The sequence below is a fragment of the Lutzomyia longipalpis genome, chromosome 2 (assembly GCF_024334085.1).
Source record: "Lutzomyia longipalpis isolate SR_M1_2022 chromosome 2, ASM2433408v1".
Classification (NCBI taxonomy): domain Eukaryota; kingdom Metazoa; phylum Arthropoda; class Insecta; order Diptera; family Psychodidae; genus Lutzomyia; species Lutzomyia longipalpis.
Window position 1 is genome coordinate 31692035 of NC_074708.1, and position 17332 is coordinate 31709366.

At 38.3% G+C, this 17332-nt stretch overlaps 1 protein-coding gene across 3 annotated transcripts in view; it reads left to right on the top strand.

The window, feature by feature from the left end:
* The window catches only part of LOC129790142 (discoidin domain-containing receptor 2), a 106296-nt gene that overhangs the window by 24053 nt on the left and 64911 nt on the right, over positions 1–17332 (top strand). For all 3 annotated transcript variants that reach the window (XM_055827458.1, XM_055827460.1, XM_055827457.1), the window contains one exon: positions 13718–14049. In XM_055827458.1, the coding sequence (XP_055683433.1) occupies positions 13947–14049 (103 nt within the window). In that variant the 5' untranslated portion in view covers positions 13718–13946. The remainder of the gene's footprint in view (positions 1–13717; positions 14050–17332) is intronic.

The following is a 17332-nucleotide window of genomic DNA, read 5'->3' on the forward strand; positions in this document are numbered from 1 at the left end:
GCGGTGATAGTCGTGAAGGTTGCGCTTTATATTTTAACCGGCGTGTGCTCTTTAATTTTTTTTTGAAAACTCTGATTTATTCAAGAGAGAATTTTCCACAATTCTAAAATATTTTTTAAAACCTATTTTGTAGAATTAAAATTCTTTAAATTAGAATTAAAAAAAATTAAATTAATTTGTTATTCCGCTTGAGCTTTTATGCTGTTTATGCTTCATTTGAGCAATTCATTCAAGCCCATTAAATATCTACCTACATGTGTATGCTCCACACTGATTTCCAATTGAATATTCATCAGAAAAGAAAATTCTAAAAATGAGAATTTTCAAAATTTGTCTGTCACTTACAAAAATTAATAGTTTGCACTTCCACCACATTGAGCTTAATCCAGAATTACCTGATGCCTTTTGAAATTCCAACAGCACAGGACTCATGAATATACATTTTCGAAGGGGGGAAAACATAAGACACTGGGCGAACCCAATACCCCCCTGGCTCAGGAGAACGCGTCATCAACAGAAGCCAGAAAGATGTGTTCGCGAATTTATAATACTAATTAAATGTAACGACGGTGCCATCGCACACAATAGCAATATACATACATATTTATGTATATAGCCAAAAATCTCCATAGCACAAATAAAGCATTTTGAAACAGCTTTTGGCAAAGTGGATGTCTTCTCGCATCGAGCGTATACACGCCAAGATGGGAAGATGCAAAAATCAATAAATTTATTAATATTCATTTGCATAATTTTCATGTAAATTAAGGTATCAACAGAATGATCCCCCTCATAACATTCTGTCGTCACTCAACCGCTCAACTCTGTGAGCTCTCTATTCATACAAAAGCGCCCGCCAATCCCCAATTAACGTGAAAGAAGTCAAGAGCCTCCTTGTGGAATAAGGGGCCATGTGGGGGGAGAGATGTAGGAGAATTGGTGCAAAAATTGATTCCTTATAAATAATTAATTTGATCTCTTTTGGACGAATCACTAAAGTGTAATTAAGCAAATTTCTATGTGTCCCATGTGGCGTCACCGGGAATGATGATGGAAAAATATAGAGACACTAATGATGCTCCCCCCCACTGTTCCTGGGGCCCCAAATGGTGTGAATTTGGTCGTGGGAAAAAAAGGTGTCAAGGAGCTCTGTAGGTGGTGGCAGATTTTCGGGAGGGAGGCGGGGAATAAAAAGAGAAGAGGACCCATTATTGGAAATTTTCTGTGACACCATCACCTATAATTTAGTCGGGATTTCCTCGGTAATACCATCCCATTTATGTGTGTGGCCCTCTGGACAACTTTGGGTGCTGGCAAAGTTATTTTTTCGGGGCGGAAAATTGATGAGGTGTCCTTCGAAAGTGTCCCAAAAGTAAAAATAGACCTCACTCACGGGGTGTATTAAACCTAATCTCCATAGGATGGTTGCATTAAATAGACTTTTAGTTTTACGGGGGAGTGGAAAAGTTACTCTGTGAAGTCTCTGTTAGATCTAAGAAATTTATATCCACTGAATATGTGGGGCTAACTATGGAAGTTTATGGAAGGACTTTTAGTGATGATAAGTTGCTAAATCTTTCATTATCTCTCGTTGGGGGGCGAAGAAAAAAATCACTGAGAATACGAAAAGAAAACCAGGCGTCTCCATTGGGGAATAAATCAAAGATTGCAGTGGAGGCGCCTTGTACTTCCTTTGAAGGAATTTAAATAACTTCCCTCGAAGGAAAGCAACGTTAGGTACTTAAATTGTTTATAATCCAAATTCAAAATTAATTGAACAATTTAAATACCCTGTATAAAGTTAAATTCAATTTTGTAAACAAGAATATTTAAAGGTAAAATTCTCCCCGTGAGATTCAATTACATACATCCACACAAAATTCCACGAGAATTTGTTGGTCTAGCCCGCAAACTCAATAATTGTATTTTATGGCTTGGTGTGGAGAAAAAGTCCCATTTTGGAGGTGAATCACTTTTTTTTTCGTGCTCTCACCCCGTCCTACCCCGTGGTGGGTGCAAAATGTGCAAAATTTTCCCCAAAATGGGGGGTTTGCAGCAGTGAACAAACATTGCATTGAACCCCTCGTGCTCTATCTATGACGCGGCGAGTTGTAACGAGAAGTTTTGAATTACATTATGTGCCACACACATTGTGCATTTTATACGGCTGCTGAAGTGAGATTTTGATCTTGAATAATGTGTCTCTTGTTTGCTATTTTTATGCTTAATCAATTTGATTGCAGCGACGGGGTACACACAAAACATAGAATGGAGTAGAAGGGCATGCCACACTATGAGAAATCTCTCAGAGATAAAAATTCAAGTGGATTTAGAAGTTGATGTGAAACAAGTTGTTCTTTTATTGTGCGAGATGCACTCCGTGTATTTCTCTCCATTTTCCACGAGGTTGTTTGGTGGAAAAAGGAAGACTTGGCAAGAAGGAGTTGGTGGTGTATAGTAAGCTCGAATTCTATGGAGTTTTATTGATTTTTTTTCTTCCTCTCTTTTTTGTAGTTCCATTGTAAATGTACATAAAGAGGTAGAATAAAATGCGGGGAATTTGATATTTTTTCGCTTATTTAGCGGAGTAAATTAAATCCTGCGGGAATTCTCAATGTAAAGAAAGTATCAATCAATCCCGGCTGACAAGAGGTAGTAATTAGTGTTACAAATTTATCTAGAGTGTAGTCAATATTTATTTTATCCTTAATAATGAATTCTAGAATAAGTAAAAAGGATTCTTTTTATAGATCTTTGAGCTTTGAAAAAAGCTTGTGTTATATAATATTTTATGCAGTTTTAAAGAAAAAAAATAGAAATGTCAAGATATTTTACAGAAACAATCCCGGCTGGCATTCATTGTTATTCCCCCCAATGTAAAAAAAAAACAATTTTTCATTGAAATTAAAAAAAAAAATGTTAAAACTTTCCTTAAAAATTTATAATAATAAACATTTTGTAACAGTTTCCTGTCAAATAAAAACGTCAAAATTCTGACATATTATTTTATCAGTCCCGGCTGACAAGTTATAAATATTTGTTTTAGGATTGTCTCAAATATTTAATCGTAATTTTTATTACATTGAATTAATTATGATTTAGGATAGTTGTGATTATTTTAAATGGATTTATCTTGTAGTTTCAAATCCGTTTGAAATTACCCGTCAATTTTTTGATACAAGCACTTAAACAGATGAATATTTTAACGTTTCCATTTCCGGCGAAATAAAATCCTTTAATTTCATTAAAATAAATCTTTTGCAATCTGTTTCATCCCTTTTTATCCCCATTAAGTTGTTCTCGATAAAATTGGTGTCAGACATTCGGTCACCGACGCACTATGACGACTTGGCACAAGGGCCTTAAAGAGTACACGACCGCTTTGGCACGTAATGAATTCAATCAGTTGACAACTCAATAAGCAAAGTTTGCTCTCTTGAAGAGTGAAATGGGTTGATAAGCATGAGAACGCTTCTTTGGCGAAACTTGCCAAAATGTTGGGGTACTTCCTAAAGTGGTCGTCATGGATACTTTGGGGATGACTATGTACGCAGAACATCCTTCATGGATGGGAGGAAGTTGATAACGCAATTTCCGGTGAAAGAGCGCCCATCTGGGGAACTCCCAAATGATTCAATGAAATCGATAACGTATGGCAATTTCGGTTTGCGATATGCATAACCAATTCCCGGTTAAACTTCATATAGCAGATATGTGCACTCAATTGTGATGCATAGGCAATCACTACGTTATAGGGCAGTGAGTCGTGTAAACATTCTCTCTATTCTATATAGTACAGAATGCTTGGGAAGCTTTGGGTGCGTCTTTGCGAAAATCTCTTGATGAAGATCAAAGTCTGTTGACAAGATGGAGTTTGATCATTTGGCCTCTTGGCTGATTGCTTTACTCCATGGCAGGCAAAGGGTGTTGGGGAGGAGTGGGTGGGGGTGTTAGGGAGTCAAAACGCCTCAATGCGCCTCTGATTGCGAGCCTTGATCCATGTGTATGCGTGCTTAATTGACTGAAAGTGAGATATAAGTTGCTTCTCTCTCATGCCTTTCTCCGGGCATTTATGTAATGTCTACATAGAACCCACAAGTGTTGTGCAGAAGGAGTCATGTGTGTGTGTGGTATTCCTTGAATATCTTTGGGAGTTTATAGTTGACGAAAATCTTGATATCATCGAGGCGATGATTGTGTGTTACTTATATGGGTCTTTAACAGTTGAATGATCATATCGCTTCCCCTTAATGTTTCTTTTATTCTTCATCAACAACAATAAATATACACATGGAGGCTTTCCACATACTCACTCCTCTTTCCTCTCTCTCTTAAGGTCCCGCCGGGCGAAAATGTTAAATGGCGGAGACAGATAAAAAGGGGGCGCGCGCTTTCTCACTTTTAGGAGCAACACTATAATTTTTAATGATTCCACGCATGTTTCCCTCCAACGTGGATACACAATAAAATTCAATTTGTATGGAGGTGGTGGATGCTATCGAGGGGTGGCATATCTTTTTTGTTGATTGTCTAATGCCTAAACTCTCTCTCTCGGTCTGGGTTTTAGGGATTGTAATCAAAAATGTACCACAAAATACTCATGAAAAGCAACACACAGCATATGAGTTGTGTGAGGGATGTGGATGGGAGATTAAAGATAAGAGATAAGGCTATAAATGCACTATAAAGTAATGTAATGGCGTCTATATAATATAGGAGAGAAAGAGAGTCTTTTAGTCCTCGCCCTCTGCAACCACCCCCGTAATTGTCCCATTCCATCATCACACAAATTAAATATTGTGATTCGCCTTTGTGCTTAACGCTTAAGCGCAATATCGTTCATCTTTTTCCGGGTGGGTGTGCGGCATTTACGGGGGAGTTTGGGGTAGCGACCTAATGGGGTGGATATGGGGCAAAGGCGTACATATTATATTTTCCTTGTGCTCGGCGCCTCTGTTTGATTCACAAAATGGGTGACTTTCCATATATACCTTTTGGTGGAGAATCATCCCCCCAAATGTGTACACACAAAATCAACGCACAGCGTGCTTTTGTGTGTGGGGGTTGGGTGGATGAAGGTTCTGAGAGAGGAAAAAGGCATTTTTGAGGGTGGTATAAACATTTCAGCCAGAGTGGTTCGGGGTGGTAGTAAAGTGGAGAGGCCGCTGGTGTGTGCGTGACAAGTGTATATGTTACCATTTTTGGGAGTCACTGAGCCATCAATGGGTGGTCGGCCGGGCGGAAGTGTGAGACTGACTTCTGTCCATGATGGCCCTCCTCGAATATTCTACCGTGTATGGGGGGAGTGCTTTTATTTTTAGTATCAATTTGTGACCTCTGAATCAATCAATTTTATATTTGGACGATCAAAAATAAATCATAGACTTACTTAAGTTGAAATGCTGGCGCAACTCCATGCGCAACCACAACGAATACTAAAAGGAAAAAAAGAAAATAAAACTCCATCCTTTGCGGGGGTGTGTGCAGACTGTGGCAAATGGGACTAAATGTTTCATGCATTAGTCCCAAAGTATTAATCGATCCACTTAAAAACCTTCTCCTTCCCATCTGCACCATTTGGAATTGGCCACACAAATGGGAATCGATAGAATTGTCTGCGGGAAACTTTTCTCTTTTCTACACACAGAAAAAGCTTTCGCATGAAAAAAAGCTCCTCCTGTATAAAAACCCCCCTTATTATTTACATACATAACATATTTTCATACACGGGAGTCTTTCCATTTTCAAAATGACCTTGTAAATTTTATTACAGTAATTAAAGGGGCGTAATTAATTCTGTGAATAAATTACTCACGCAGCACAATCCCAAATGCAATTAGCAATATGAGTGACTCTTGTGGGGGTATATTAGTCACTTTTCCTGCATAAAATGCCACCGTAAATTAAATAGTAAAAGTCATTAGTGTGTTTATTTCGAGAGTAATGCTTATAGTTCTCTGTTCAAAATGAATATTTATACTTCACCATATATGTGAAAGAGGATGCAAAGTATCCGTGATTTCTTGTTTCCCATCTCACTATATGGAATTGAAATGCGCGCACACAGGTAATTGACACTGTTCTATGTGGTACGGAGTCCCTGGAAAAGGAAACCACTGTGACTCTTTGCTTTGCATTGATTTTAGTGTCCTTTTCACTATTTTGCAATTTACCACAGGAAGTTATTCTACAACGGGATTCCCTTACAATTGAAATTTAACGATAATTGGATGTCAGAATCTAATTCAGGAAAAGATTTATTGTTCATGGATCCTTTTTAACTTTTTGCAAGATGATAGTGTGAAGGTAAATCGGTTTATTCTTAATGGTTTCGTGTTAAGAAACTTTTTTTGTGGAGTTGTACTTATTTTTTTTAAAGTTTTTCAACTTTTAATACGTTGATAGCTTGCAATTTCTGGTATTTATTCCGGCATACCTTGGTTAAAAATTTATATATATTTTTTAAAAAATATATGCAAAACTTGGCAGAAAAATTGGCCGTGAACGTTGTTTATATACTTTCCTGTATAAGCTGTTGTTAAATGCTTTTTGATTGTCATAGATGCGGCTTGGGAGATTAAACTACCCGTCATTTATCATCATCTATCATGCACTAATGTGAGGGCCGCGCTGGTGAAGAGCTATGCAGTGCAATTTGCAATGTTTGACACACTTTTGCCACTGATGTGCCAAAGCCAACCCCTCGGCCAGTGTCCTGTTGATAAGAAGCAAATTGAGAAAGGTTGTGTGCTGGCTGATGTTTTTCCTCGTTTTGCGTTTTCTCTTTTCACTTCCTGCTCCCCATTCTATGTGTATGTATTTGGCCCCTCACACTTGACACACAAATGTCTATGCTGAATTGCTATATATGGAAAATTGATATTTTCTTTCGTCGCCTTTGTGCGCTATGGTGGGTTTTTGTATGTCGTCTATCTCCGGGGTTTTTCTACCACCGATTTTCCCTCAATTGAGAAACTCCGTCGTATTATGGGGGTGGTCGTTTTTTATACTCTCTCTCTCTCTGCCATACCCACCTCTCCCCGGGGCATGTGTAACAAGTTTCATATGATTTCACATGGGGATTAAATTATTCTCAAATTAATTTGCATAATTTCACAAGCATCATTCTGTTGTCACTCGAATGAGCTATATGCTATATATACGGTGTAAATGTAGTCTCTATGCTATGTGTATGGGCAAAGAGCGAATGCACGGATGCTGCGGGGAGCTTTATGGCATATAATGAAATTTGCTCGTTGTACAAAATATTAACCATCACGGAGAGGAGTGAAAATAAAATAATGACTTAAAATAGCAATATAGGCGTCATTGTAATAATAGTAATATCGCATAATAATAATGTTTTGCCACCTTTTGTCACCCCCAACCACCCACACCACCCCTTTTTGGTGCCATTTTTGTCGCTACAATGTTCCGTATAATGGTGGCAGTGTTTTCGATGTCCCTTCACATGCAAATTTCCACTTGCTACACACCCCCAAAGAGCGTGCTATTTTTTTTTCTGCAACATGGTCGTGCAACCATGGATAAAAATCCTTCCCACCGCCGAAATATCAGCTATATTTTCACTTTTTATTACTTTCGACATATGGATATAAAAATTTTGCGCTCTACCTGAAACACGAAAATCCACATAAACTGCCAAGTATATAATGTCTCGTACCAGCGATGTACATTACCTTTTTTTCGGTTTTTCCATACACCCTTACCTGGATTCGACGTGGTACATTTTTCGCCTCACACAAGGCAGCAAACACCCACCCCATCCCACCCACTTTTAGCCACCTACATCGCCTTGCTCTTCCACCAAAACCCCACACCGGCATTCATTCTTCTGCCAAAGCGGGAGAGTCTCAACAATGTTAAAGCGACGGTATGAATGCATGTATGTAACATTCCATACATTCATGTGAACAACCCTCTAATGTTCTGACTACGCTACCAATCTGACGTGGGGTGCTGTGTGTGCGTTTCGCCAAAAAAGGGGGAGAAGACCCTTCACATCCCCTTCGGTGCGTTCTTACGTGTATGCTCAAAAGTCTCTCTCTCGGAGGGGTGGGCAAATGGCACAGTTTTGCGCTCAACGCGCTTAATGCCGAATCCTCTGATACATCATCAAAAGTTGTTGATAGGTCATTGACAAGCTTACAATCGATTGGGTACGAAAAGTGCTTTTTTGCACCAATACACCCCGTAGAAGTTTAGGGGAAAGTGCTGGGAAAGTTTTTGCATGAGTTTGCTTATTTTAGCGAACCCATTATTTCCTTTTTTTTCTGGTGATGTGGTTCGTCACTAGGTGAACGTTCCCCATCTTAAATTGCTGTAAAGTCTAATTCTCCTCACTTAGGGCCACCACTTTACTTCCATTGTTAGTAAATTGTATGTATGTATGATGATATTCACATAAAAATGCAAAAGAAAGGAGCTTATGCGCATTTTGAGGGTCTTATGAAATATTTTGAATGTACACACCGAAATACTGTTGAAGAGCATAATTCATTTTAAAACAAAATTAAAAGAAATCAATTAGGATTAGTCAAGAAAAGTTCGAAAATATTCGATGAAATTTATTAGGTATTAAGTTTGACCTAGTTCGTCTTTTGAGTCAGACTTAACGTTTTAAAGTAAACAGTACTTTTTTTAAGTCGAGCTCAATTTTTTTAGGGATAGGTTTTACGGTTTTAACGTTTATGATAGGCTGGGACGACTAAACGCATTTTTGCATTCAGCTCCAGTTTAGTATGACCTAACCTAATTCTTAAAAATTAAAATATGGCTCAAAAAAAGTCTAACTAGAAAAATCTTAGTGCCGAACTGGCGGACAGTGGCGCGGGATAGGGACAGATGGAGGAGGATCCTTGATCAGGCCAAGGCTGGAGACCAGCTGTAGCGCCGGTTAAGTAAGTAAGTAAGTAGTTAAAAAAAAAGCTTAGGGCTAGCTTAACCTAATGTCTGACTTAAGAAAATTTAAGAATGATGTAAGAAACTTATGGCGGACTTAGTAGTGAATTTTACCCATTAACTCACAATCCTCATTTTTTAATCTTATTATGGCTCAGTTCATTTAATTTATTTTGCAAGAAATATTGCATTTCAAGAATTAAAAGTTGGTCAGTTTATAAAATTAACCCCTATTAACGATAGGTAGATTTTTTTTGTTCATTTTCATCCTGGCTTTTTCACACCCCCACTACTTATGGAACCAATGACTGTATGTAAGCACAATTTGTATTCAATCACCTCGTGGAGCTTATACCTATCCTCAAAAGGCCTAATTTATGTAAACAAACATCTCGTAATACATACTTGTGGGATGCATTTTCAATCAAAGGCTTTTGAAGCATAAAATGTTTCAACGAGGATTACAGTTCAATGCGCTGTCCAAACAAAACTGACTGCGGGGATTAAATCCAATCCAGCGTGGGGGTCCCTCGTACCCGCCATATTGACGTGGATGGAATGACCAAGTAATAATATTCCATTAAAAGTGCAAATGTGCATTATTTATGGATGAGTGTCGCTCACCTACACGAAAAAAGCTACTTAAGCACCCTCTCGAGTTGCTTATACGAAGCACTTTGGGGGTGGGTGGTGTGAGGGTGCCGGGAAGGTACACAGACATACATTTCTCCCCATCGAGAAATCATCCACCCTTGAGAGAGAAAAGCCCCACAATTTCTCTTCATTTCACCGGAGTCACCACTACATGGTGGTTGTGTGGGCAAAGGGAGGAATCGCACACCCACATACAAGCTTCCTTTACAGCCTTGTGCCAGAGTGAATAGCACTCACTGTCTATCCTATTTACCCCAGTAGTGAGTACATGAGAGTACAGAGTACTACGGGCTCTCCTAAATTGATGTAACAACGCTTTGGCTCTTTTGCACACCCCGCAGCAAGGGGATGTGTAACAGGGTGAGAGTGAGAGAGGCATGTCTGAGGGTAGAAATATTGATCCGTAGTAGTTTTTTGGTTGAATGATGACAGACAAACACTCAACGGTGGTAATTCGGTTAAATGAACTGAATTCAATCAGAATTTGCTATAGGAATATCTACTACACACATTTTCACTATATTATAGTTTCATGCCTCCACCCCCTTAGCGCACGGGTTGACTTTTTCCCTCTCGCGCCAGATGGATCTATTCTGTGTTGTACGTACCCACCCACCCTCTATAGTCACTTTTATTGGCAAGAGGAAGAGGGTGGTTTGTGTCACCCCCAATGCGCGCCCCCAGGTGGGGGAATGAAACTCCATATGAGGTCGATGGGGGTTAGAATATGGCTAGATGTTGATATTTTGCAATTCGAACGGTTCGAGCTCGTTTGTAGCGCAAGAAGGGCAACAATGTATGTCTTTGATTGAATGGAGGGTGATTTATGGGGTTGTTGAACTGCTATGTTGTTGTTTTTATCCTTTTGCATTTGACACTAGATGTCGCAGCGAATGAAATGTGGCCCTCTGGTGGAAAAATAATAATAATTTTTTTTTATTAAAGGTGGAACTTTTATATCTCTCGTTATATATATCACATTAGCAATTAAAAAATCTTTTGAATGAATGTGGAACTGAATTAATTTGTAAAACTATTCAAATGAATTTCCCGTAAAATCGTCGTGAAATAGATTCCCAGAATTCACAATAATTAGTCAGATAATAATCAATTTGCCGTTTAAATTCCATTTGATTGTCGAAATTCCTCAATGAATAGTTCTCAGATATCAAACAATGATATAATTATCTAAATTTTATGAATGAGAAATTAAGCGAACGAACATTCTCCGGAAAATCGGGTGGAAAAATGACAGAAAAAAAAAGAATATTAAAAGTAGATTTTTCTAACTTACTCTACAATCGACAATTTCATATTAAAAAAAGGTAAGAGGAAAAACTTTCCAAATTTTCGACACTTATTAAAAGAGAAAATTATATTCTGTCAATTCTTTAAATTCTTGATGGAATATTAGATTCAAATTCGATCTATTACTTTCTAATTTTTAAAAACAAAGATGGCGAATTTATAGCGTCCTTACTTAAACTTTATATTTCCCTTTTCAAGAAAGAAGCCGAAAAAGTCTCAAAAAGAGCACTCGGTCGAACTTCTCACCTTTATTGTGTGCTGCGTTTTAAGAATAAAAGCATTCCGTTCGTTTGTAAGGGAAATGGAGGGTGGTATTTGGTTGTGAAAATCATCTATAGGTAGTCAAACTAGTCAGTCAGGGTGGTTATTTGTGCTGTCAACTCAACGACAGTATATTAATAATAACTTCCCGAGTGGAGCAAAGTGAAACGAACTGTGCTATTGGAATACCACATTGCAAAAGACTTTTAACTGCGAGGGGGTGGTTATGGAGGAGCACCGTCTGTGTGTCTAAAATGATGGTGTTATCGTAAGTTACACATAAATTTTCAATTATTCAATCGATTCGAGAAATGTCTATAAATGCAAATCAATTTGTTCGATACGGCATGCCGGCGTGTAGGGTGAGTTGCCATGGTTTGTGGGCTCAAATGGTTGCAATTCCACATATTGTGATCACTCGTCGTTAGGGGTTGAGGGTGTAGAATTTTCGGGTGCTGCTGTGTGTGGCACACATATGCGACCCTGGGTAGAGAGGGTGAGGGTGGGTTTTCCCCCCTATATAAATAGCGTCGGAAATCCAAATGTAAGAGCCACATATGTTCAAATAAAAACAACAATACACCAAATCAATTAATTTGAGCTCTCTGCTCTTATAGCTTCTCACTATTTACCATCCAAAACCCCTTTCTCTGTCTCACACTGTAAAATATAAGACTCCAATTGCGCACAAGAGTGCAACGCAAGTGTCCATGGACTAATTGAGAATTATTTCCAGATTAACGCTCAATTATGGCCCTCTTGGAAAAGGATTTATATGCCTTTATTAAGGGCATCTTATGTATATAGCAAAACTAGATCCTTACTAATTTGCCGTAGAATAAGGGATCTAAAGTCTCATTTTACTGTGTAAAAACGAATTGAGCCTTTATTAGTGGCCTTAAGGGCATGTTTGCTTAATTGGATGGGCACTTAGATGAATTAAATGCGGAGCTTAAGACTATTTTTGACTCATTGACATACTCCATGTTGCTTATTTCCTCAAAATGCCTCGTGAATTATATGGGGGAGTTTGGAAATGTTTGTGTTCAATTGATAAATAAAACACACCCAATACAAAATGTTGAGGTCAAGTTTACAAACTGATGGGCAGAAATTTTATTTATTATCCAGCCTTTAATTTGTCTGGAAGATTTCCAAAAAAATTTAACTCTTTGTCATCTCTACGCTCCATGCTATTGCTTGTTGAGTCAATAAAGTCGTTTTTGTGGACAAAGTTTAATCAGCAAATTAAGAAACGATTGATGCAACTAATAGAGACGCTTGATACCAGGCGCCTCCATTTTACTTTGTTGCAGTTCCTGCAAAGATCATGAGAAGCTCAAAATGAACAATCTCATTTTGCTCTCTTCGTAAGCATCAAGAGGTGCTGTAGTTTAACCCCTTCTCTCCCCTAATATTGGGGATATACAAAGGCATTAATTTGATCAGCTTTAATGGACATTCCCAACTGAACAACAATCCCATGAATACCAATAAAGTATCAGTAGAATTTTGGTACTGCACATTCATCTTTCACGCTGTCTGCAAAGTTTGACGTCCTCCAACTCCCCCGGTACTTGGAGGAAAAGCCTTTGGAAACATAGATATATATCACTGCACATAGCTTAATCGTAGAATGGACTGAGAAATTGGAATGTACAAGAGGCGAGTGCGTCTGAATTGTGATAGTTTCGGTTGAGAGGAGCGAATTTCTGTGTGGGAGCATTCCAGTGCTGAATTGCTCGAATATAGGGTGGTTTTTGGAAAGCTTTCTTCCCACCCCCTAAACCCCCAACAATATCCCATTGAATGTGTGTGTGTGCTATCCATGCAAGTATTGAAGTGAGACGCTCTTCGGTGTACTTGTTGCCGCTCCAGTTGTGTACTATACTTGGCAACGGTTCTGATAGGGGGGGTTTGTGGTGGGTTGGATATATATACGGAGTACTTGGAGATTTTCAGACACATTTAGGGGAGGCGGAGGGTGGCACAGAGTTCGGGATTGGAAGCACTTTTCCACGGTTGTGGCATACTGTTTCTCCGGAAAATTACACCACACACACACATTTTCTCTCATTTCTCTCTTTCCCTCTGCTCATTTATCCTCCAATTTGCTCCCTACCCTCCCCATCCACCCTACCTCCCTTCCTGTACCTTCCGACACAATCCAGAGCTTTTTCCACCATCAACCAAAATCCCAAATCCTTCTGGCGCGTCTCCATTACGTATTCAACGTGTGTATGTATTTCCACGGGAAATGGATATTTTCGCATTTTGTTTTTCTTTAATTTAATAATAAAGTGAATGAGTGCGAGTGAAAGAGGGCATGCGAAAACCGGGGCACTTGTAACATCAATTTTTGAGAGTTGTGCTAGCATAAGGGAGCAAAAGGCGACGCGCACAAGTGGGGGGTTGTATGTGGTGTATCGTGGCGTCGGAGGGGGAGGGTGTAATTAAATTTTTCATATAATATTTCTCACTTTTTCCTCCTTAACTTGTGCTTGTTTAACTTTCCACTCTGACCCCATGGATTTACACAGGGACTTCCTTTTTTTCCTTTCATGTTTTCCAGGTGGGTGGAGAAGGTGACAAAAGCGCCGCCGCCGCCATCTCCAACGGCGTCATGAGCGTCAATAGCGACACTGCCGCCAGTGTTGTGCGAGAAATGCAATTGCCGTTGGTGGAGGATAAATAGAGAGACGGAAGACGACGGTGTGGAAGGTGTGTGTGCTGCTGGGGATTGAATCGCATTACCGAAGAGAGCATCTCTCGCAGCCAATTTTTACATACATGGTAATAAGATGACGATCACAAAATCAGCGAATTTACTGCATCAACTCATCATCATTGGCTCCATTTGCTTTCTCATTGCACATCTCAGAGTTGGTGCAGCCTTAGATCTCGGTAAGTTGAAAGATTTCTTCATGTTTTTCTCAATATTATATACCTTTCTCGTCTTTTTTTCCTCGTGCCTTTTTGCACATCGACCGTGTAGAAATTGAGGGTATTTTGCAAAAGTTTCAATCAAACTATAGGATGGGTCGTATTACGCCCCGAGATGACTGACATTTTCTTTCAATCAAAATTGCGAAAGCTCCGTGATCAAAGTGGAGCATCTTCTCTCTTTTGCCTCGCACACGGAAGTGACATCCTCACATTTTCAAAAAGCAATATCAAAGGGATGATTATATGATTTAATCTTCAGCGAAGAAAGATTATAGCTCCAAGATTGGAATCTTAATCATCAATCTTTTCAGCTGAAAGCAAACATAGCTGTAACATTTTTTTTATTAAATTAATTAAGGTTTCTTTGCAGCATAATTGCACATTATTGAGTAGTTTAGTTACCTTAAGAGAATATCTTAATTAGCCATCAGGTAATTTGCATTTAGTTATGTAGTCACAGGGGCGGTACATATATTTTTTACATCTATATTTATTTTAATATTGCTAAATTATATACAAGAGGGCTATAATGATAAATTTTTGTACAAAGGCTGAAAATAAATTTAATTTTAAGGCTCGTGTAAGACAGCAGGCGTTTTCTAATAAATTTTTCACGTTCTTTGGTTAATTTTTGTTGCAAAAAGTAAAATGGCTTCACATTGTACATATATTAAGTCCTAATTTGAAGTGCCCACTAGAAAACTAAACTATTTTCCAAGCATTTAACTTCTTGGGAAAATTTCCTCCCCTTTTGACCGAAAGCTCTTTCACCGGAGGGTGTGTGTATGTCCAAAATTTCCACAACAAGTCCTCCCTTATGTCTATATAGAATTATCAGTCTTGTTGTGTGAAACAGCAACTGCTGACAACAATGTAAAGTGTAAGCATTCTTTAAGGTAATTGAACTTGGGAGGAGCTCGACAAACTTATTACTGGTGTAAACATACATACATAGTTCCTCATTCCTCCCCTTATATTCTAGAGATAGTAATAGAATTTCTCCGTATGTTGTTCAAGGAGAGTTTCTTAATGAAGTAAATATTCAAATCCCACCAACTGCCCCCTGCTACCGGGGACATAATCTAAGTATATGTATACGGATGGAACAATAGCTTCCCCATCTCTACCAAACCATCTCGTTTTATCGATAATATGATATCGGGCTCTTAAGATCTTTCACTTGGAGACAAAATTCAATTAGTCCCCAGATAGTTTGCTGTATCGAGGGCGAGGGATTTAGTGCGTCCTTTGCGGCATTGGTTTGACAATTTAGGCAATTTCTGAGTCAATTTACCTAATAAGGTTTCATTGAAGAGCCAACCTGTGTGTATACGATGGGGGTTGTCTGTGAGAAGTTCGTCTCTTCTAAAATTTAGCCCCATTTCCCACAATCATTGACAGAATTTTGAGGACAAAGCGATAATGGTATACGCCGCAAAACTTTATGAGGATTTATCTATGCGAAACTTCTATCAAAGATTAATTCCCTAAAGGCCTTTCTGAGCTTTATTTTCGCAAATTTATTTACCTGAATTTTAGGTAGAGATGTTTTCTATGCCAAAGTACTTTCCCGCCCCCAAGGGGTAGAATATATTTTAATGTAGGGGAGAGCGGGGTTAAAAAAGTCACTTAAGGGTTTAGAAAAAGCTCAAAATATCATATTTCTCAAATAGATAAAGCAAAATGTATAGCTCATTTCTTTAGGAAATTTACTGCCCTATACTCTTTCTCAGATCATTTTATTGTATCTATAGCTAGGAAATATGATATTTTAGGCTTTTTCCAAACCCTTAAGTGACTTAATTAGCCCCGCCCTCTCCTATATTATGATTAATAAAGCAGGAAGAGACACTTTCTCATGATGTCCCCACTAAAAAATACATGGTCACCCCGGGGCCTTTGACACGCTTCCAGGTATAAAGAATTTTGTGATATATTTTTAGTAATGTATGAAGCACTCACGAGATTCACTCGCATGTTCACATTACCTGGACATTAATTATTAAATCAATTTGTATGTTTGTCCATAATAAAACAATATAACCAACCATGTTGTAAGTGGATTAGCTTTTTTTATGTCTATCACATTATGAATTTTTTCGAGTTTTATTTTCCTTTCGCATATGACAGTTTTCACATTTCATAACAATAAAAAGCTCTTTAATATAAAAATTTTCTTGTAAATTAAAAAAAAAACAAAGATGAGAAATACTGCTGAAGAATTGTATGAATTTTCCCCTGGAGAATATCTGCAAATTTCATAGTTTTTCAGTAAAAAATGTACTGGTAAGCTGACCAAGCTTACGAGAGCTGTGTTTCTTTCAGTGTACCAATTTTGTGAGAGCAAACGAGAACGCGAATTAAATTAAATACGCGCAAAGTCGGGAAAAGTAGAAAAGTCATTCCCTAAGAAATCTTTAGAAGGCCATATCTCGAGAACGGATCCATAGATTTTCATAAATTTTTTTTTGTTTGAAAGGTTTTGAAGTCAGCTATAACATATCGAAAAATGAAAAAAAAAATATGTCGCCATTTTCGAAAAATTCGAGTTCGAAATTTTCGAAAACTTTGTTTTTGACTTTAGCGCCTCTTGCGGTCATTTCTCGAAGTTGCAATGTTCTAGACATTTGTAGAGTTTCACGAAACCTTTCATTTGCGCTTGAGTTGATCGAAATCGGACTTGTAGAACCCGAGATATGACATGCTAACTTTGGAAGGCTATATCTCGAGAACGGCGACATAATTTTTTTTCATTTTTGGCATAATATAGTCAGCTATAACATATCAAAAAATGAAGCAAATCGATAATGGCGTTTTCGAGATATTCATCGAAAACTCATCGAAAATTTTGTTTTTGATTTTTGGCCCCCTAGCGGTCACTTTTGAAACTTCGCATGTTTTAGAGAGTTGTAGGGTTTGTTGAGAGCTTTCATTTGAGCCCGGGTTGATCAAAATCGGTCAAGCCGTTTTCGAGTTATGGTCGATTTTCGATGAAAATTTGTGGCGGCCATATTGATTGCCCCTACAACATATCAAAATTTTCTCTAAATATAATAGCGGCTGAGATATAGCAAAAACAAAATTTTGAGGTTATCCAAAATGGCGGACGGGGGGGTGGGGGGTGGATTTGACCTCATAATCGGATGTCTTCCGGTAGATATTTAAACTTTGCCGTTTACCGCAAGTCTCTATTTATCACCGTTCTCTTGCAATTTAGCGATTGATTCCGGCTGGACGGCCG